The sequence below is a fragment of the Aythya marila genome (genome assembly GCF_965140915.1).
Source record: "Aythya marila genome assembly, chromosome: 5".
NCBI lineage: Eukaryota > Metazoa > Chordata > Aves > Anseriformes > Anatidae > Aythya > Aythya marila.
In genome coordinates, this window is record NC_139046.1 from 23,935,844 (window position 1) to 23,958,700 (window position 22,857).

Consider the following 22,857-nt stretch of genomic DNA (forward strand, 5'->3'; position numbering starts at 1 on the left):
TGTCTCTGGCATCAGAAATATCACTTGCACTGTGATGTTCTGAGGGACTATTAGTCTGGTTTTCTTCTGCATGGAAGCGGCTCTCCTCTATGTATTTAGTGACCTGATAACCTTAAGATTTCCTGGTGCCTGTGTAACCTTCAACAGCAGCAGCCTGGCTGCTGTCAGAGTCATGTAACCAGAACGGGTTCCTTCCTCTCTTGTAAAATTGCTTTTCCTTTGTTTACAACTTGTTGTCACGAGCATCTTGCAAGGTCAGTCTCTGGCACTCTCCTCTGGCCCATCATGTATCACACAAGTCTCTTCCCTTTTTTCAGTGCTGCCTCTGAAGGTGTCTTCTCTTCTGCTGTTCTACCAGCTGGACCAACTTCACTTTCTCTTAGACTCTGTCTTGTCTCGAATAGCATTTGAAATAGCTTTTTGCTTTTGCTATATGTATTTTTCTCATTCTCTGCTGCTTGCTTACCTTGTAATTACATTAGAGGCACTCCATGCACACTTCGGTATAGATAAAAGACAAGTGCATGTATGCAAATGTTATTGTACTATATTAAAGCAGAATTTGCAGGCCAGGATGACTTGTTTGATATGTTATTGTTGTAAAACCAAAGCAGAGGTGAAGCACTTCCTCAGTCTATGCTGGATGGTGGATCAGCACTTATTCTTTGTCAGTAAGAAGCAATTAGCCTCAGCACCTTTTAACATACTAGTTGTTTTAAATGCTCCAGAACATCCCAGTCTTGCAGTGTTTTTCCTCCTTTGCTGTATGGGACATGTAAAATGAATAGTTGTGACAGTGACCACCCTAAAGGAGAACCTCTGATTCCACAACACAAAAATATTTTGTCACATGTGATTGCAACGTGCCAGTGAAGCTTTCCTGCTGCACTGAGGAATTCCTCTGGTTGCCCTATCCTCAGCTGTAGTGGATAACTCAAGCAAGCATGAGGCTTGTTGTTGCACCTGTAACTGGAGTTACACATAGCAGGATCTCTTTAGCTGTGCTATCTGGACTGGCTGCCTTTAATCTATCCCAAACACAGGAGTCTTTCTGTTTTCCTCCCCCATTTTATGATGCTGTGGTTTAGCAACAACAAATTCTGAAAAATTGACACATACCTGAAGGCAACAATCCATATATTTTCTTCACATTTTTGTGCAAAGATTGTAGCTCAGGATTTGAGCTTGCTTAATACTACCAAACTTCTTGGCCACAAACTCTAGTCATTAAAACTCATTAGTGTTCTTTAAGTTGACTAGTGGAGGCTGTTGTGACTGATCATAAAACAAATGCCCTGTGTGGTATTCAGCAGAGCAGATTTAAGCATACACCTGAAACATGACTTGCAAGATGACTGAAATGGAAGTGTGCCTCTCATTAATGAGTTCACTGCATACACCTTACTTTCTAGCTGTTGTACACATAGGTTATGTACATTAGCTGTACATAACATAGGTTATGTACAGCCACCTAGTGCAGAGGTAGGTAAGTAAGGATGCTGTGTTCATTCTTTAAATGATTTGGATTATTTGTGCTGTGTGGTTAATAACAATAATTATGTCTAAAGACAACTAGTAAAACTTATTCAAACTGCTCCCCATACACCCAGAAGGCTCCCAGAAGCAAAACAGAGCAAGAGCTAGCTTTGAAGGTCAGGGTTGGTAGAAGACTTGCTCTTTCACAAGAGACTCTACAGAGGAAAACACCTAGGCAGCTTCTGATAGCTTTGACAGCTCAAAATGAATGGGAAGAGTCTCAATTGCTTGCAGAAACGTAAATATATAAACTGTGCATAAAATAATGTAGCATACGCATGTACAGCTGTGTGAGATATTCCAGTAAGTTTAAGTGCAGCCTTACCATAGGCACAGAGCAGGCTACAGAGAAGGAGCTTTTATTTTCTCACAAGTGTTAGTAGGGGTGTAATTCTAGTTTTCAGCTAAATGTGTTTTGTGACAATTGATTTAGCCTGGCTGTTGCTACAAAACTTAGTGATAACAGAGCATATTGTAGAACTGGTAAAATAGGTCATAATTAAGTAAGAACTCTTATTATATTTATGTATAAACAACTTATTTGTATTCATAGTGGATTGTCTCTGCAAGTCTATTCTTGTCTCAGAGCCAAATAGAAATTTAATGTCATTGTTATGTTTAGGTGAACATCACACTCTTATATTCCCCTCTGTTTGGCCTTGAATAAAAATCAGAGCAACAATAATATAAATGGTACAAAAGTAGTCATGAGCAGTAGCCCATCTGTACTGGACAGAATTCTACAAATCAATTAGATGGTCATAAAAAGCTAAACAGATGTGGATGAATCAACTGTGGAAATAAAATGGATTGAACTCTTGTGTTTATTGTTCATGCATAACCCTTTTTCTTAACTAAGATGAGTAAATTACACTAATTAACCTTTAAAAATTTAGATGATTTCTAAATAATACCTTTAAACAATACCTATTCTTTTCATTGTTACTTGTAAGTGTTTTGTCCGTGACAAGGCAGTTTCATTAGAAGATCTACGGAGGTAGCTGTTTAAACGTGTCCCCCCTCTCCTTCCATCACCAGACTTCTTACAATGAATACTCCCACCTCTCCCCATTAAGCCCTTTCCTGAAGTCAGGAGAAGTCACATGCACTTATCCTAGCAAGCAATGGCAAGAAAAATCATCTTTTGGAAACCTGACTTGGTCTCGCTGCTCTTGGGTGGGATAGAGTCTCCAACAGGACGGCAATCCTATTTCCAGCCATGAGAGCCACCTATCTGGGATAAAGCAATGCTGGCAGCAAACACAAGGTATAGGCCAATGCTTTTGGGCAGGCTGACTGGATACAGACAGTTCTCAGCTACTTTCTGGCACCTCTTGTGACAGCAAACAATTGTGAGAGGATTATATGTGTTTGTGTTCAAAACACAGTGGTTTAGCTTGTGTTACAGCTGAGAGTGGTTTGTTTGTTCTCATTGCTGCAAATAATTTGTAATCAACCAAAAGTATGTTTGACTGTTTCTCCTTAAAATATATAATATATATTTGGCAGTCTGGGGTTAAAATTTCTCAGTGGCATTTCGAGGTCTTAATTAAAACAAGAGATAACTTATGTATTTTTAAAAAAATAAAATAAAACCCAGTACCAATCACAACAATACATTGGATGGAATGGTGAATGGTTTGAGTTTCCTAAATTACTGATATTACCTGCTGATACGAGGGCTGTTCAAAAGGGTACTTCACTTTTGGGTTTATTTATTAAAATCCTGCACTCAACTATAAGAAATTAGCCTCCTAGAGGTGAATCACTCCCTACTCAGGGGAGCTTGCAGCAAAGAAACCAATCATGCACACGTTGCAGAACTGCACAGTAACACAGGATCAAATGCTTCACTACATCTCTTGTGCAAGGTGCTAAACAGCAATTGTTCAGCATTCCTCAGGGGGACAAATGTTCTTGGCTAAAAAGCAGTAATTAGACTTTGTCCTCAGATAATTAATGCCAACTTTACAGAACTGTAGGATTTTATTTTTAACTGGAAGCTTTGCTAACTGAGGTGGAGTTTGTACTGTAGGCTATGGGACTCTAGGAGAAACCTGGGAAGATCTCTAGATTAGCTTCAGGTAAGCAAAAATCTTTGCAATTCGTGGTTGGCTAGAGATTTATAAGTGTTTTCTTCAAAGCATGCATCTTGAAAACATCGTGACAAAAAAGATGAAGTTTGGTTAAGGGTCTTGGCAGGCTGAAATACTTTGCAGTCTCTCTCCAACAGGACCTACCATAGTTGTTCTTTCATAGTTTACAGCAGGATAAGCTTTTTGGTGTTGACAAAACAGCTGTGCGCTAGAACACTGATAACCCCTCCCTAGGTAAGTCAATTAAGCAATACTATTCCTGATTACATGCAATTTTAATATACAGATTTGTATGGAACTTCATCTGAACCTTGTGGAGTATCATCCCACAATAGATTGTAGTTATGTTCTATGAAGGGGTTCCCCAAAGGGGAAACCTACACAGAATTACCATTGTGTAACTAATCTTGCTGTATCTTGGCTTCCACCACATTAGGCATTCACGCTGTCCTAAAAATGAAACTGTTTTCTTACTGTTGCGTGACTCCTATAACAGATTTCAGAATCCAGCTATGGCATTCTTGGCTGACTGATGTCAGGAAGCTTTCCAGTACTGATTGTGGGGAGAGTGGTATCGAGACCTTTCCCAAATGGCCACATGTTGAAGGCAAGATGGATTTATTAATGAACAGTGCACTTACTTGTGAGCCTAAATTAATAAGGAATCTGCACTGTGTTTATCTGCACTGAGAACAAATGAGAGAAAACAAAGCTGGGAAACAGAAGTAGTCTTTCTGGATGTCAAGAGCAGCCTGAGAGGAAAATGTTGTATGAAGGAAGGTATACTCACTGCTGTATTGCATTGCTGGCTCTAGTTAGAAAATAGTACTTCAGTATCCCTTTTTGCAGGAAAGTGAGTAGAAATCAGTCCACTGTCAGTAAATAGTTCTTGGTCCAGGTGGTGAGACATGTTTATGAGATGATGATAAACAGTGTCTCTGCTTCACTTGTTATTATGTTTCAGACTTCAGCTAACACAGCATCACCTACCAGTACCATGGTGTCTCAGGCAGAGGAAAAATAGCTGAAATCATAGTTTTGGAAAACTAATAATGCAAGAGGTCTCTCATTCTACCTCCCCTTTGTAATGGGGTGTGTGGAATTGAGTAGCATATCTTTTTGTGCAGAAGTTATCCTTATAGAAAAAGTTAATTGTATATGGTAAAGCCCAGGCAGAAGGCAAGCAAAGATAAACTGTGAAGACCAGAACAATGTTTTATGTCCTCTTTATCCATCCCTTTATGCACACAAGTGGTATACACATAGCAGAGAAAGGGAAATTTCCAACAGGTTGGAAGCCCTCTGAAATCTCCAACTACTTTTAATGTGCAACTAGATCAGAGAGCATCTTTCTAAAGAATATTTATAGTACATGCATATCGGCATTAAGTGCACAAGAAATTAACAACTTGAAACCAAAGAATGGCAGAGGTCTAATAACAAAGCAAGATGAATACCTTGACATTTTTCAAGTGTATCTGTACCATTTATTTGACAAAGTATATAGGGCTAATAAATTACCATCCAGACTACTTCTGCTGTTGCCTCTTTAGCTATTGTCTTGTTATAATGCATCTTCATTATGCTTTCAACCCTTAACTGTTATGTTGCTGCCATCTTAAGAGAAGGAGAATCCCATGGCAAGAGATCTTTCAATTAGCAGGGCAATTCACTATAGAAAAAGCCACTTTGAAACTGCTAATGCATTCTTTTTGTAACCAGTCTCCCCTGAAGAAATCAGCAGTCTTTGCAATTTATTCCAAGAACTGACCCCAGATGAAGACTTAAGGTTCCCTCCATGTGTGTATATACACATAAAAAACGAATTCATATGCACTTGCTTTAATGTAAACAGCAAATAATTTGAGACAAATCTTGACCCAGGTTAGTCTCCTCTAGGGCTGCGCTCTAATTTTCCAGAGCAAATTGCATAGTGCAAATGCAATAGAGTTAAAACACCACATCCCAAGTGTACTTGAATTATGCTGCGTGTAACTAGAGGATATTGCTTTATAAAAGTTAAGTCGCTGCAGTCATTCTCCCTGTCCCCAGTTGTAACTACCACCTCACACCACTCTTTCAAGCAACACCATGTGAAGGGTGTGGTGCCAGGCCCAGCTATCTCTACATTATACCGTTTGAGCTTCCAGATCTTTAGACACAATACAAGGGAATTTATTCCAGAGAGCATCTCAGTTACCTGCTTAAGGTAAAAGCTGCAACTCAAGGTACTTCTTCACCAAATTACTCCTCTGTATGAGCTGCTAGGGCTTAGGACAATGCCAACAGAGTGTAACACAAGCAGCCTATGTCTGATGCTGTATTAATTTGTAGCATACAATCTGAGCAATGGCCTTATGCACAGGCAGGTCCCAGTCTTAAAACTGTGAAAGTACCTCTTTTTACCTGCTGTTGTATTTGATGCAGTCATGACTGCCTGGGGCAATATCTTCTGTGGACATTAAGGATCTGAACAGATAACTGTCATACTGTTTTCTTTCCTAAAGCTGGGACTAGACCTCAGTCAGCTTACTTACCCACCTTTGTTGATTCACCAACGGAGAAGCAATATGTGCATTTGCTACAACAGATCTTACTCTAGATAAAAGCACTGAATCACAGAAGATGCTAGCTACTCTTCAAAGGGCAGGATGGTCCAGTCAGTGCTGTTCTTAACACCTGCCACAGCAACTGATAAAGGGTCATCAATAGTACAACAGTAAAAACAAATAAGCAACAATAATCACATGTGGTCAAAGGTCTGATTTTTAATATAAACTATACACCTAGCATCCATGATTCTTCAGTGATACAAACATGCTTATGGAAGAAAAGGAATCTGGTGCCTTCTAGCAGCTCCTCAGAACCTCCTCTTGAACAGTGTTTATAACAAAGTTAGGTTGTTAGCAGGGTACGAAGGTTTAATTCTTAAAGGGCAATGAGGGACTGAAAAAACAGTTGTCTCTCTATTTACACAGGCAGGATTTCTGTAACCATCTTTCCATTTTAAATATGCCAAAAATGCAATTTGCTGCTTTTCTAACAGCTATGAAAACAGTGACAAATATGGCAAAAAATGCAGGTAAATATGCATACTGCAAATTTTGTAATACCTTTTTTCCCCTACTAAGACAGTTTACTTATGAGGAAGCATTTCATTTTATTTCACAAGTCTCTGCAAACTACTTACATGAAAAATATTCAAAAGACAGCCCTTTTGAATACTCAATCACCAAGAATTACATGTGAAGTGTAGCTTTTGTATGGAGGTTAAGACTTTCCACATAAGAACAATACTGCAATCCTCCTTTATAACAGAAGGGAACAGAATATTAGAATGCTATTCCTAAAACATTCTTCATTTTAAAGTAACTGTTTCATTCATAAGATTGTTTTTAAATGAGTTCTTCTGAAAGCAAGCTTTCAAAATCATCCAAAATGAGCTTATATATGCATGCTTTGTTTTCATTGCTAAAGTCTTTGATGAACACTACTCAGGTCCTATGGTTTGGGTTTGTGTGAAGCATGATGAAGATTCTGAAAAGACTTTTTTTGAATTATCGAAGAAGCCGCTCAGCCTCCTTGCACTTGCTTTCCTTCGTTTTCCTCAGTAATGCCTGTTTTATAGCATTGATCTTTTCATCAAGTTCAGCCAACGAATAGTTCTGCTAAAAGAACAAAATAAAAAGTAATTATTTACATCTTGTAACTGCTAGAGTAGTGGCCTAGCATTTGATACTTGAGGTCATTGCATATTGCACTAAATGACAGAAATACTTTTGAAAAATTGTGTGAATCTTGCCTCTCTCTAAAAAAAGAAAATAATAAACTTGAAAGAAACTGACAGTCCTAATCATGGATCAATATATCCATGCTATTTCCATTAGATGCTTGATCTGTTAATCAAAAAATAAATAAATAAAACCCTTTGATGGTAAAACATTGGAGCAGACTACCTAGAGCTCACAGAACAGAGCTTTACAACTCAAGTTTTGTTGTGTGGTTTGTTTTTTTTCCCCCATCAATTTCCTCTGTGTCCATGCGAAGTGACATGGTTGTTGACCACCTTTTACATAAGAAAAAAAGGTCATCAATTTCTTAAAAATATTTTACCCTACAGAAGTTTTTTTCTGGTGCAAGTAAGCCTACTTCCTCAAGCCTTATATGGCTCACATTCCTTTGTAAGTGTTCTCCCCAGTCATCTGTCTTCAAGCATGACTAGCAGCAGACTGTGGCAGTTATGGTACCATTTTCACTATGGAGAAATTCCCTCTTGTGTTAATGTATTCTCTGATGTGATACTGGTATGAAAATAGCAAGGCTCACTGACTTAACTTTCTTTCTCCTATAATGTCAGGTCTTGCTGCAACACTTCTGCTGAGACAGCAATTTCCATTTTTATCGTCTCTTAATAAACTGATAAAGTAATTAAAAAAAAATTACTAGGAAGGTGATTAGAATTCACGAACTGCTTGTTACCCCCAGCATGATTAGCATCTATTATAGAGTTATTTTATTCCATCATCTTTCTAATTGTTGAAAACAACAAGTAACCCACCCTAGTACAGACTTGCAGAAGGCTCGTTTCACTGTCATCCATTAAGTTTTTCTCTATCCTGCCCTTTCTTTAGCAGCAAACTAGCCCACAATAATGCAGCTATTTTTGTGAAGTCAGACATTTGCTTGGTAGAACTTCTGATTAATTCTCTCTCAAAACATCCTAAACTGAAGGTAAACAAAAGTTAACAACACTTACATGCGGAGGTTGAACCTTTCTCCTCTTGCCAGAACAGCTCTAAAGAAAAAACATAATCAAAACAGTCTTAATGTTGAGTTGACAGAGTTCAGATAAGTAATGCTGAAATCTACAGAGCCTGTAACTATGCTGACAAGAGTCTTAAAAGTACAGAAAGAATTGTGACTACCATTCCATGAGTTAAAGAAACCTTTTTATGATTAAGTGTACTCTGGACCATGAGAAATACCACTGGAGAGCAGTCAGAAGTTGTTGAAACTTCTCTGTGCTTGGCAGTCAACATATTCACCAACAACTTAACTGGAGCTTCTTTCAGTAAAAACAAAAATCAATATCCAGCTTTTGAAACCATCAATATTTTTCTCTCTAAGATTTTCTTGTATCCACACCAATATTTAAGTAAACTTTGGACAAAAAAAAAAAAAGCTAATTACTCCACAATACTAATCTTGCCTCAGTAACCCCCCCACCCTGGTCCCCATAATAGAGATGATCATAAAGTATTTTCCAAGGGAATTTCAGCATATGAAAGTACATGTTTTTTAACGTCTAGTTTACAAGAACTTGAAGGAATAACCTTACAGAAAAATGACTTTATTGGTCTCTACCATGGGAAAAAGTGAAAAAGAATGGTATTATTGCTGTTGACTTTTCAATGCTGACTCTTCTTTGGCTGGTCTCAAGGGAGAATATGTAAATTCAAGTATGATCAACAGAAACTTTCTTATTGATTATTACATAAGGAAAGAAGGAAGAGCAAGATACCAGATCAAAAATTTCTGCAGCCAAGCAGAACCTCATGTAGAAAACACTACTGTTCTCTTGCTCTAATCTCCACTGGTGAATGAAGGATAGAACCTACTATTCAGAAACAGACAGAACTCAGCCTGGAAACCAGCAACAAAGAAACTGGAGTCATAGAATCATACAAAACAAGACAAGTGGTTTACCCTCTCATCGTACTATAACAACTATTTTATATACCTGATCTTTAGTAATCAGATCATGTACAGAAGCCCAAAGAATTGCAGCTGATTTTTTAAGCCATTAATGATTTGTATGAAGATCTAAACTTTAGTCAATTTTCTTGTCATCAGAAACACTTCATATTTTAAGGGGACAAAAAAAAATCCATCCTCTATAAAATAGTTCTTACAAATTAGTTAAGCTCAGGTAGCTACATTTATTTTTTTCAAACAAAAACTGTTTTCTTTCAAATGAGAAATGAGGCAGAAATACGACCTTACGGAAATTGTCCCCATGAAATATAACTATTGTATCAAGCCAGAGCTGTCTACCCATTATTTTTCTGTACATCAAACATTTAAGCACAGAAGCCCAAAATCCATTTAGGTATAGTAAAAGAATGAGAGAATTTCTTACTACAGATTGAAAATATTCAGGAGATAGTCCTTCCAGCTCAAGGATTTTATCTTCAAGCTTCTTAATTCTCTGATAAATATCTTTTGGTACAGGACCACCTAAATATATCAGTACGAATGAAAAAAAAATTAAAAAAAAAAATCAGGAAAAGCACTTGAATAGCTTTTTTTTTAATTAAAAGACTGCAAGTTTTGACTTTGAGTCCTGCTACCAACCAGCAGCTGGAACAAAATGAGTGGCTGGGAAAATAAAAGGGAAATGTAATTAACATAAATCACAATAAAACCTCGTTGGTAAGCCAGTACAATCCATGAAGGCAACAGACAACTTTATACACATGGTTGAAAGAATGTCTCAGAAGGTCCCTGGAAAAACAAATGATCACTTTCACAATGCCAAACGTGCCAGATGCCACCTCAAAACAGACAGTGGCAAGAGGAGGGTGCAGACAGGATGGCAAGCCACACATCAATTCAGCTTTGATATGTAAGACTGAAGTGAAGGAAGCCTATCTCCACCAATCATCAGAGAGGCTAGAGAAGAAGTATGAGTTGTGATTGACAAAGAACAACATTTGCCTGGGTATGGATGGGAGAAGTAGGAGTGGGAAATGTGTATGGAGAATGGAGTAACAGAAATTTAAAACAAACAAACAAAAAACACCACCACCTAAACCCACTTGCTGTTGACAGCTATATTACAGAAGCCTGGGCTTGTTTCCCCACATAACAGAAGTGATCAAAAGATCACCTTTAGAAAGCATCTCATTTATGCTCCATAGTATTCTATAAACTGAAATCACTGTTTAACAGAACTATTGGGTATTCCAATTGGAATTGGTTCTGATCAGTAGCGACAATCAAGGCCTTTGTAAGCTTTTTCTTCTTCTCTTGACACCCCTTTCTGTTTCTTTCTAGGTCTGTTATATAAGACAGTTCTGTTCCACGAACTACTGAAAGAAGCACTAATGTTGTTGAATTCTTTCTTTTTTGCCATTCATCTATTTCCTTGCTTCAAACAGACAATTTTTTAGGTACCTTCTCCCTCTGTTCTGCTCTCTATTCTATTCATCACTCAACCGCTACTAATTAAATTCAGCAAACCTCTTGTTCTTCTTAATATTGCTGGCCCTTAATTTAAAGAGCAAAGGACAGTACTAGCACTAAAAGAAATAGTTCTGAAAAACAACTAGTAAGTCAAGAACAACTCTCAGTCATCATAAATTAAAGCTAGGGAGTAGTTAGCTGAGGTAGGTTACCTGCTTAAATGAATACTTTTTGCACAGCTGCTGGGGAAGTAACAAGTTATCTCACAGCCTTTCCCAGAAATGCTGATTTGGACAGGAGCTGAGCTGGAATTGCACACTTTCATCCTCTTCACCCCTATACTGTATTTTAGCTGATTCATTCTTTCAAATAAAATTATGCCATCTCTTGTAGGCACAACCTCGAGGCAAGGATCCCTCCTTACCTATCCCTGATATGCATTAACTCCAAAGCTACTACATTTGTAGCTTTAATGCCCAGCAGCCACTTGCAAATTCTATTTCTGCACGCACAAAAAAATTATTTTTGAGGAAGCGCAGCTAAGCATCAAGCTCTGACTGTTGCCTCAACAGTATCAAGGAGCATCTACTCTCCTCTCTGCCTCAAGACTGATGCAGTATGCATTCACAGGAATCCAGTGGTCTAGTCACTATTCACTATATTCTAGAAAATGAGGTGGCATCTATTCAGTTATTTAAAAGACAAAAAAGTCAGCATGTGCCTGCAGTGTGAAGTGTACAACATTCACATTAAGAGGTAAGGATCTGGATTTCTACTCTGTTTTGAAAACACCTTCAAGAAAAATACAGATTCCTCCTGGATGAGTACTTTATGGATTTGAATTCTAGAAAACGGGGCTGGGATGAGCTACATTTAAGAAATCAGTAGCGTAGTGGCTAGAGCATTTATTTTAGTGAAAGGTGTAGGCTCATGTCCGTATGGCTAAAGGAAATTAGTGACAAGGAGCTTCACACGTTCTAGGAAATGGACTATCACAAGCCTCTCAGATAACCAAATTTCATGAATCATCCACTTTTAGGAAAAGGTCTCAGGTGGTGTTTTTGATTCATCCTATCCAGAACCCACAGGTTGTCCACAAAGCAAGACTGAGTCCTGACCTCAGCTTTTCCTTTTCAACAGGTAGAAGGCAGAAGGGCTGCAATGGCTGTGGAGAACCTCTGTCCAAATTCCAGACTGTTTTAAATCCCACTGAAGTACTTCTCTCTCCTTGGCTACCACTTGAAGCTTAAATTTATTAACTCAGCAACCTAGTCTGGACATAAATCTGGATTCCATTTTGCACATAAGATCCTAAATATTAGATTGTAGTACTTGGAGGGACTAAACTCTTTAGTGGATCTAGCCCACTGCTTTTACATTCACAGAGCTTATAGACTTGCCCATTTTTAGTACAGTACTAACTGTAGTAAAAACTGGCACACCAATGTCAAAATTAAAATGTAGTACAAACCTGTTTGTAACCGTAAGTGTGCTTCAATATTTTGCAATCTCTCCTCAACAGCTTGGTTTCCACAATCATGAATGGGTACACTGGCTTTATGACTGGACCCATGTGCTCCTTCAAATCTAGTCTGAGGCCCATATGTATTTACTACCCTAGAAACTAGGTAAAGAGAAAGAAATTTAACACATATGCACATGAAACATCAACATATGTGTAGTTAAAACAAAAATTATTGTTAAACAATTAATATGCCATTAAAATGTGAAAAGCTGTGTTAAATCTATTTCACAACTGTCATATTTGAAGGGTTCCTCACACACTGAGATCAAAGGTCCTTATTTTTATATATGAGTAACTAAACAAAAAAATTAGCAGTTTATATTTGCAAAGGAAAAACAATCATGCATTCATGCAGAATGGCAGTATGAAGAATTTGTCATCAGCTGCAGATGAATAGCAGAAAAATAGGTATCTGTCAGTAGTTGCATGTGTGAACTGTTGTGAATGCAAAGACGCCAGACCTAGTATTACAGAAAGCACCAAAAGTACATGCAGTTGAGGGAAGATGTACGACCAGAAGCACTGTCAGTTAAAAAAAAAAAAAAAAAAAAAAAAAACTACTGAGAGAAGTTCTTAAAGATCCTTAGCTTTAACTCACTTCCCCATCCACTTGCTCATGAGACTTTTTAATGCTTATACCTAGCATTGTGCTCCACAGAATTTTTCTGAGTTTCTCAAAAATGGAAGAGAGGATTACTTCCATTCTTGGATTTTGTTTTAATACCTGAGTAACCTGTGTACAAGCAATCTTTTATAAATAACTTTTGCTGGATAATCATTTCTACACTATTTAATCTTTTACAAAAGATAGTGCCATGGTAACTTTGTTCTCCAACCTGTCACTTCCCATAAATTTGTCTCAGAACTTTCACCATATCCCCAAATTATTTTCTAACTCAATATAATTACACTGATTAATGGAAAATAAGAGATTTTTATTTTTTTTTTTAATAATGTCAATTCCTTAACTGGACTGCTGGTTTCACCTTAGAAAAAAATTGCAACGAATCTTACAGCTTCCCTGTCATGCTTTATATTTTGCATCTTTGCTATCAGACAATGATAACAGGCTACTTTGTTTTGGTATTCAGTGCAAAACCAATAGTCTAGTGAGGAAGTTATGGGATTGAAAACCTTGGAGAAGCAAGGGAAGATCTAGAAGTATTCGTTACAGTCATAAATTAATTTGTTAAGTTTCCATTTTTAAGCACTCTATAAAAAGATTCTAAGCCAAAATTTATCAGTACTGTTCTATCTTGACTTTCTTAATAAATGGGTATTAAAATAGTTGCTTACCCTTTATATGGCTTTTAAATCCAGGATAAGGTGTGAAAATTGCATCTGTTCTGGCACAGCTATTTTCTAAATAAATAATAGTAACAATAATGAAAAGAGTGAAATCCTGATTGTGTATTTATAATTTTAAATATCAGTTTAGAGACTTTAACAAATCTAATTAAAATTTTTACAACAAAAACATCAGAAATAATTCATTCATTCCACAAACATTTGCTCATGAATAATTTCACACACTTGCATGGATCAGATGGTTTAACTGGAGAAGTCACTTATACGAATGTATGCACATATATATGTGTGTGTGTGTGTATATACACACACACAGAGGACCAATTTTTTTTTTTAAAGAAAACAAACAAACAAAAAATTGTCACTGCACTCTTCTAACTTGTTTCTTTCTTCCTGCACAGAAGTCCTTTCCTTGCTTACCATTGCTGTTCTGTTTTTATGTCGTTTCTTGAAACTTTTTTCCTCATATTTTGGACTGGCTTAATTTACTCATCAGAATCCTATTTTCATCTTCCTGCATTTATTCTGATGCCTGTGACTTCTTTAATTTGCTTAACTGTAAAAACCTACTGTATAGGCCATCTTAATTTATTCAAATGTTTATATTTAAATATCTGTTCATATACACCAAAGGTTTACAAGTATTTTATTATGGTTGAACATACAAAGGAAGATCTTGTCATTTCTTCTGTACTTAATTAATAATTTTAGGAAGCAGTATATTACCAGCTAGCATCTCCTACTAGACTGTAGATGTCATTTTCATTCCAACTAGTATTCAAAGAGTTAAACTCTCTTCATGTAAAACTTGTGGAACAATACGCTTTGATCTCTATCTAAAAGCATTAAGTACATCACAGAGACAATGCACATCTGGGTTCACAGTTACATAGAAAATCTGTGTCTCTTTACTACTTTTATATACGTAAGTGTCTTCACTGTTAAGATGCATTTGGTTACACAGACACTGTCTGTGCTAATGGGATCCAGCCTAACAGATGGATTTAAGACTGGTCAATTGTGCAAGGTGGTATATTAAAAATACCAATAGCATGAGATACATCGAAATACAAGAGTTAGTTATTCTAAGTAGCTTGCAATTCACAATGATTAAAAAAATATTTCTTTGTAATACTTCAACTAGCATTAAATTAACTTCAACTTCAAATATGCCATTCCCAAGACATTTCCGTATTGTGATTCTGTTAACTTTGGAAGGAACATCTAGCTAAAACACTGAGAACAACAGCTGCAAAAATCATCTGATTTAATATCACAGTTCTTAAAGCAAACACAGTAATATCTGTAATCTTTCTGTATGGAATCCATTAAACATTGTCATCCAGTAAATAATAATTTTTGTTTTTTTGGTCCATCCGGCAGCATCTACAGTGCACGTGCATGTTCTTAACTTTAAAGAAAAGTTACTCTTAAAATAAAGTTCTGTTTTAAATATATAATGTTATCTTAAAAAAATAATAAAAACAATAATAAAAAAACTTAAATTGCTATGAAGATGAAAGTCTGGCCAGCCAGTTACCTTGATTACAATCAATAACATTGCAAAATTCCCTGACATTATTTTCATTGATCTCAGCTTGTTTCCTCTCGATGAAGGCTGATATCCGCCTGTCAATCTGTAGGTAATAAACATGATGGCATGTATCTCCGTCATTCTTTAAATTTAGAATCTAGATTTATTTATTTATTTATTTAGGCAAATCACTTACTTCTGCTTTTCCAGCTTTTATTTGGACCACCTCTGGATCAAAATTAATATGAGCATCCTTCAGATCTCCCAAGTCATAACTTGCATACTTTTCTTCAGTATGAGAGTTATCATCATAAATGTTTAAATTTGTTTCACAAGTTTGGCCTTCTGTTTTACCTGCAGGTTCAACATGACCTATACCTTCCTCTTTAATCAATGGCTGGAGTTTTTCTAAAAGAGGCTGAACAAAGAAAATGGTATGTTATAGTTAAAGGGGAAAAAAAAGAAAAAAAAAGTCTAGCATTATTATAATTTCTGAAACAGACCAACTGAAATAATTTCAGTAATTGTAACATCTGCCTCCGACAGAGAACGGTAATTAAAATAAAAATAAAAATCTATAGTTAGAAATACTACACACATCATGATTTTGGCCTTCTTGACCTGCGTCTTTTAGAGGTTTGTATAGGGAAACTCCCAAATTTCTGAGAAAATCTGTCTGCTACTCATCTGTTGGTAGCTAAATCAAAGCTTCAATCGTTGGCACCAATGCCACTTAATTAACATGTCATTCAAATGCCTACTCAGAACAGTAAGGCTTAGTATTTTTCCTTCTTAACACGAAAGCTAATGCTTTCACACTGTAAAGCCTTTACTTTATCACCACAGCACTACATTCTCCACTTGAAACTGCAGTTGCCGAAGTGAATGAGAGAACACAGACATAAAATATATAGGTATTATCCAGAGCACATGCTTTTCTTGACATGGTTGATTATCTACTTAGGTCATGAAATTAAATGAGAGAATGCACTTACATTTGTAGCAGCAAAATAAATGCTTATTATTCTACTGCAGTAACTCTTACATGTGATGTAAAACAAGACCTTGCTGTATATAGAAAAGTCACATACCCCCCCCCCTTTTTTTTTTTTTTTGTTTTTACCAGTTTCATCTAATCTAAATTTTAGCATTTCTTTTCCCTCTGGAAATCCACAACTCATTTATTTATTTTTAACCACAACATGATTTTTGCTAGTCATTTCCTGAAATGGAATCATATTTCTCCATTTGACTGTAATAACACCACAAGTAATTTGTATTTTTATTTAACTTGCTTATTTTTTCTTTGTATTTATTCCACCAAAGACTTCTTATGTCTGGGAAACATGAAGGTTTTTTGTTATACTTGGAGAGAAGCAAATACAGAAACTTCTTTTTTTTTTTTTTCCACCCTCTCAAAACTACATACTTGAAATAATTCATTGACTAGCTGAAAGGAAAACAGATATTCAAATCCCCACCTTTGACACATTGACTGTCAAGGTCAAAACACTGTTCAGTTACCAGCTGAACACACCCTCTCCACCATACAACTGAATTCTAGATACTTTTGACAGGGTTGGAAAGTTTCAAACAGTCAAAAGAAATGACAGTAATGGTGACTGGCTACTTGGCAAGATGAGACATTAATGTCAAAGAAATTACTCTTAAAAAAAAAAAAAACCCTACGCTGAAAATATATTTAATTGCAGTAAGACACTCCAGGATGTGTCATGCTGGGATAATGCCACTTCTTGAACCACTGAAAGCACTCCATGAGCCTCAAAACTCACCCAACGCATGGAATCATTATCATAGCATGACACACACCTGCCGTGTCTTATTGCTTAATTATAACCCACCATAGATGGAAATGTATCACATTTACAATGCAAGTCTAGAAATCAATGAGGCTGCATTTATTCAGCCTGCTCACCTACAGTGGCTATTCCCACCACTAATCTGAAAAATCTGCGAATACCTATGAAGCATACCAGGATCTCAAGTGTATAATACTTGTGAATCTTTTTTTTGTTGAACATAGCAATAAGATCAAAACAACTAAAATTTTACAGTTTAGATAATGTAACTACATCCAGTTTTTGTCCACTTTAGTCAAGTTGAATGTATCCAACGAAATGTTTACCTGCAAACATAAAATATGCTGCTGAAGCGCACTAAAGAGCAATGTTGGCTGAAGTGCTGATGTGCTTTGAAGCTTGCTCCAGTCGATTACAACTTTCACGATATCATCTCCAAGGTTAAGCTTCAACAGAGCAAAAGAAACACCACAAAAAAAGTATGTTGTATTAATGTCACAAAAATATACATGAGTTCTACAGGACAACAATTACACTCAATCTCATATAGATCCCATTTTATGTGGTTACAGGGGATAGGTTTGACATTAATTATAATTCAAACAGCTGCCATTTTCAAAGTAAACTAGTATTTGTGGAGTATGTTAAAAAAAATAGAAAATCCTAACTACCTAATCACAATTTCACTGTGTTAATTTGAGCTTTAACTTTGGTCAATTCTCTATTCAATTAATCCTTGTACTAAAACGTGCTGTTTTTGTTAATCACTCAAATCTTTTTTTAAAAGATGACAGAACCAGCGATAGGAAGAAACATGCACCCAGTGCGGCAGCACCCTGTAAACTCATGTATTTTATTCTTAAATGTGCAAGACTATATATCAGCCTGTGCGAACAAGGTCTTGATGCTGCATCGTTTGTACTTGTTGCTAATCCAAAGCAGGCTTTACATTGAGATTACCAGCGTTAAAGTCTTTACAAAATCAAACAAACTCTAGACTATACAGCACAACTGCCAAACCTATTTCTAAATCACAGTTTTCCTTTATACACGTTCAGAACAAAATAACAATGCTGTTGTCTTTGCTGAGGAATGGCAGCACTTAACTCCCAAAACAATAAAGAGAAATACATGTAGGGAATCTGAAGTTGTATGCTATAAGCCAAAAATAAAATCTGAGTTCTTAATGCAAAGCTGATTGTTAATAATCACTAATGAATTATGTACTTACACACACACACTTGTCATTATTTGTTACACTAAAGCTCTTCTCACAAAATCTGGAAATGACCAACACTTTCATTTTCCTAAGCCAAGCAGGTTGCTTTCCAACCAGACAACCCCCAAGTGATCTCCCAGTTTATAAATACATATAAAACTCTTGTTTAAAATCAGCAGGACCTACAGGTACCCTGTTTCAGATGCAGAATTCACAAGTCTGCACATTTGTATATGTAAAAAAAATTAAAAAATTCAGGCAGATGATGAAATTGACCTTTAATATGTGGTCTAAAAATGGCTACTTCAAACAGTATCAAATATTATGGATACACACACGTGTATGTACTTGTTTCCTGAATCCACAGCTCAGCACATTAGGAAACAGTGGAAATAAACACGAGAATGCTTCCATTACACTGAAGGAAAGTTAATGGAATACTATAGTGCTCTACATTAGTTTCAAAACCAGGCAGCAGCATAATAACTTTGTACGTAAAGGACCTCCAGTCCTGAACCTTCACTCTTTAGTCAAAGAACAGCCTCGTTAAATCCAGTGTTAGAATCCAAATCAACTACATAGTAAAAGAGATGGGAGATCTACTGACCTTTAGAGGCCAAAACAAAAACAAAACAAAAAAAAACACCACTAGTGGAATAGTGAACAAACTTGCATTTTTTTTTCTATGCACTACAAAATAGCAATTGATCATACCATGTTTTTATCTGGCTAGGTATATATTTTAGATAAACAGTTTTTAAATAAAGAATAAACCCCTCTTGCAACCAAACATGTTTCAAATACAGTGCAGTTAGTTTTCTCATTGTTTCACATCCTTCTACCTATAAGAACTGTGAAAAGCAGCCTTATAAATTCTGTGATTTGATAACTTCAAAGCCTTCGTAGGTTTACAGCTGCACAGTCTCTTCTGTAGCAATCTACAAGAATGTAAGTTATTTCAGCCCTTTGAAATTGTTTTTATGAATGACACTAATTATCACTCGGGGCTTAAAGAACTTGGCAGTCATCTTGGTTTTAAGAGTTGTTATCCCCAGATCTCCTAGTCACTGCTGCAAGTCACTGCTCTAGTAAATAAAAATCCTATGCCAGAATGATTCCTGTTTACAGTGCAAGTGGTTAGCACAAATCTAACTTAAGCCACTGTGATAGGCTTGGCATGTGTTCCACCTCTCTAGACAAGGGAGAAAGAGACCAGCAACTTTAGTCAAAAGTGCAAGATGGATTACTAGGGTGGGTAAGCTAGTAAAACACCATGGTTAAATCTAACAGAACTCAAGTGCTGGCAGACAAGTGTAACTGGACAACAGGACAAAATCATGAGTGGGCAATTAAAACTCTCTTCAGCTAAGATAGGCCAACCAAACCCTACCTGCTCATAGTTCAATGCAGAGTACAGTAAAATGGGATTGTTTATATTGTCATGGAAAGAAAACACTTCAGACACCAATAATGACAATTTCTTTCTACACCATAACTACTGCTGCTCAACTGAAGGGATGTAGCAATTCTAACATGAAACTGTTTTATTGCCCCAAACCTTCAAACCACTATCTAATTTCAGGAGCCTGAGCTTGCTTCTACTGCCTTCACAGAACCGCTTACATGCTTCCACAGTAGAAAAGGATTTAATCTGTAAATTATTTAGGGTAATGATTAAGTTGTTACTGAAACCTTCTCTGAACGTAGGCATTGGCAACCTGCTCTAGGTGTTCCTGCTTGCGCAGGGGGGTTGGACCAGATGCTCTCCAGAGGTCCCATCCAACCTAAATGGCTGTGATAAGGGCCTCCCATCACTACTCTCACATCTACTAAATAATTCAGTACCACTGAAACCTGAAACAGGTGATTCAACCTAACGTACCACGGAGCAAAGCCACTCTTAAGCACTTTGTGCCTGATTATACATTATTACATCAACGCCCAGATCAAGCTCCCAATCGTTTATTGTCATTCAACCCACAGTGACTCTTCGGTAGCATTTCAACTCAGAATGTTCGATTTTTAAGAGACCGCTACTAGGCAGCACCCGGCTGTCCGCCAAACCCCAAAGCTCTCGGCGCCAGGGGATCCCCCTCCCCCGGCCCGCCCCTCACTCACCTGCCCCGCCAGCCCCACCACGGAGCGCAGGGCGCTGCTCGCCACCTCCGAGGCCGCCAGGTCGGCGCCGGCCCCCGGAGCGCAGTCGCCGGGCTGGAGCGGGCTGGGCGCTGCCGCCGCCGCCGCCATGACACCGGGCCGGGCCGGGCCCCGCCGCCAGAGCCGTCCCCGGCGTCGCTGAGCGATGACGAACGCCTCGGGTGGCCCTGCCGCCGGCCCCGCCCCTGCGAGTGATGGACGGTAGCGGCAGCCAATCGAGGGCTGCGCTGCTGATCCGGGCGGTGCTGAGGGGGACCGGGCGACGCGGGGCTCCTGGGCCAGGGACGCTGTGCCCAGCTCTGAGAGGGCTGAGGTTGGGGCAGCTGGGCCCGCGGTGGGGAAGCAGCCGCAGGTCTTGCTGTTCTGGTCCCCTGTACTACAGGGAAGGAAGGACACCTGTGTGCCCACCCTGCGGTGTCCCACTTCCCAGCATGTTGAGCATATGGGTTCCCCAAGTCTGAGGAGACTGAGAACCCTAGAACCATAAAGGTTGGAAAAGCCCTCCAAGATCATCTCGTCCAAACATCCCCCTACCACTGATATCAACCCTTAAACCGTGGCCCCATTTCCCTAAGCACCATGCCTGACTGCTCTTTCTGAGAAGAAATGTCTCCTCATTTCCAACCTGAACCTCCCCTGGTGCACTGTTAGTCCATTCCTTCTTGTCCTATAACAAGCTAGCTCAGCTTTTGCTCCTCTCTTACGCTTCCCTGGGACCTTTAAGCTGTTCTCAGCTCAGGTCCGTTGCCCCACAGATAGAAGACCATCTCAGTTTTTGCACAATGTGTGTTCAGCCAGTGGTGTGGACTCCCCTCCGTGTGCTGCTTTGGCACCTATGGTATAACCAGTCTTTCAAGCCTGAACTGCAGTTACACCCTCTCCCTGCAAGGTCAACTCATTCCCTTGCCCTTCTTTTTGCCTCCGTGCTCCTTCAGGTCCTTAGCTGCCTCCAAAGGGCTGTCAGCATGGGCACGTGGCAGGCACTTCTAGCAGTGCCTTGACTGAGTGCTCTTTCGTGGAGGGAAGGATGTGTGTTACTTCTAAGTGTATCAGATTAGTGCACTTGTTTCAGCTGTGCCTTGACTCTTCAGTTTACAGCAAGGTTGTTTTTTCACTAGACCACAAGGAGCAAGTTTGTCAGAATACTCTGTTTATAGGGCTTGCAAAAATATTTGCTCAAACACAGTCTCAACTTGCACTTTTCATGCCAGTTGTAGTAATTCAGAACATACATCATTAGTAAGAAGCAACAGAATGTTAAGGGTAAGAGAAAATCCAGACAAGATGGACAGAGGATACCCTCTGACCAACCAGATGTATGGTTTCATTTTCATATTGTATTAGACCTCCTGAGTTTTTGAGAAAGCACTGTGATCTTTGGTTTTATTTCATTTCCTGTCCTGCTACCCTTGCTTTTTTTCTAGGTGATGCTGAAATTCCAGCAGCCCAGATAGTGGTTTTCTATCTGCTATGGTTGCCTTAAGCTTTTGGGAGATGGCAATATTTCAGAACTGTATGTGATTGTGAAAGTTTTCTGGAGCATTCACCAAAAGAGAGAGCATTGCTCAGTTCCAGAGGAAAATAGTTGACTTCAGAGCTATGATTTACAAACATATTTCATGTTGAAATTTTTTTTTTACAAAAATATCTTACCTAAACTGAGCTAGATTGCACTTGGCTGGATTCAGATGATGTGAACCATCATGTCTTCTGTTAGAGAAATAGTAATGATTCATGTTGGTACAGAGCACACAGAATTTCTTCCTGTTTTTTTCTGTCTCGAAAACCTTGACCCATGTTGCAGCTGCTAGCTGAATAAATTTATCACCTGAAATTCCACAGATTATGTAATGCATTATGCAAACATGAACAGAAACAGTAATAATCCAGTGATTTAAGAGATTAGAAAGATGAGAGCATGTGAGAAAATGAGAGCAGAGCAAAAAACATACAGCTAAGACAAACTGTGTTAAACGTTCATATCTAATGGGGAAGACAGACCAGAGAAGAACAGTTCCAAGAGATGATTATATGCTCACTGCATGTAGTGCGCAGTGAAAATGAATACACTTGCAGTCGCCTCTGGCAGTAAAACTGGCCACAGTAAATCCAGGCCTCGCATAAAGACAGAGGAAATTACATGGCATGCTCACTAAAGCTGATGAAACAATACAATATTGGAAGCTCTCATTGCTGGAAAGATACTGTTCATTTGCAGGGAATTTGTAGAAAACTGGCAAAAAGTGGACTGCCGGAGATAGAGATACTAGTCTCCAAGGAAGGATCTGAAGATTTTAATATGTATAACTTGGCAACAATGGTCATTTTCAAATATTTTAATGATGTGACTACTGTGGGAAGGAAAAATCTGGAACTGCTTTGAACAATGAGGGATAGAGTTATCGGGGTAAGATTAAATTTTCTGCAGCTTTGATCCCTGAAATTGATATCTGAGACATATAAAAGCCCCACAACTT

General features: G+C 38.0%; 1 protein-coding gene across 3 annotated transcripts; it reads right to left on the bottom strand.

The window, feature by feature from the left end:
• Positions 1-5,018: 5,018 nt before the first annotated feature.
• MBIP (MAP3K12 binding inhibitory protein 1) lies at positions 5,019-20,495 on the bottom strand. 3 transcript variants are annotated; one of them, XM_082761105.1, is made up of 9 exons: positions 20,342-20,495; positions 17,331-17,450; positions 15,381-15,602; positions 15,191-15,287; positions 13,639-13,704; positions 12,289-12,441; positions 9,772-9,869; positions 8,389-8,427; positions 5,019-7,297 (listed from the first exon to the last, which is right to left on the bottom strand). In XM_082761105.1, the coding sequence occupies exons 1-9, from the start codon at positions 20,468-20,470 to the stop codon at positions 7,190-7,192; spliced, it is 1,032 nt and encodes a 343-aa protein (XP_082617231.1). In that variant the 5' UTR covers positions 20,471-20,495; the 3' UTR covers positions 5,019-7,189. The 3 variants fall into 3 exon arrangements, with proteins under 3 accessions (XP_082617231.1, XP_082617230.1, XP_082617232.1); XM_082761104.1 differs by having other exon boundaries at positions 5,019-7,300; XM_082761106.1 differs by lacking the exon at positions 9,772-9,869 and having other exon boundaries at positions 5,019-7,300.
• Positions 20,496-22,857: the final 2,362 nt, after the last annotated feature.

Excerpts from the sequence above, each read along its gene's own strand:
- MBIP (XM_082761104.1), bottom strand. The coding sequence starts at position 20,470 with ATGGCGGCGGCGGCGGCAGCGCCCAGCCCGCTCCAGCCCGGCGACTGC. Across the intron at positions 15,603-17,330 it reads AGCATATTTTATGTTTGCAG|CCTCTTTTAGAAAAACTCCA; the intron begins GTAAACATTTCG and ends TTCTTTGTTCAG. Across the intron at positions 9,870-12,288 it reads ACACTTACGGTTACAAACAG|GTGGTCCTGTACCAAAAGAT; the intron begins GTTTGTACTACA and ends TGATATATTTAG.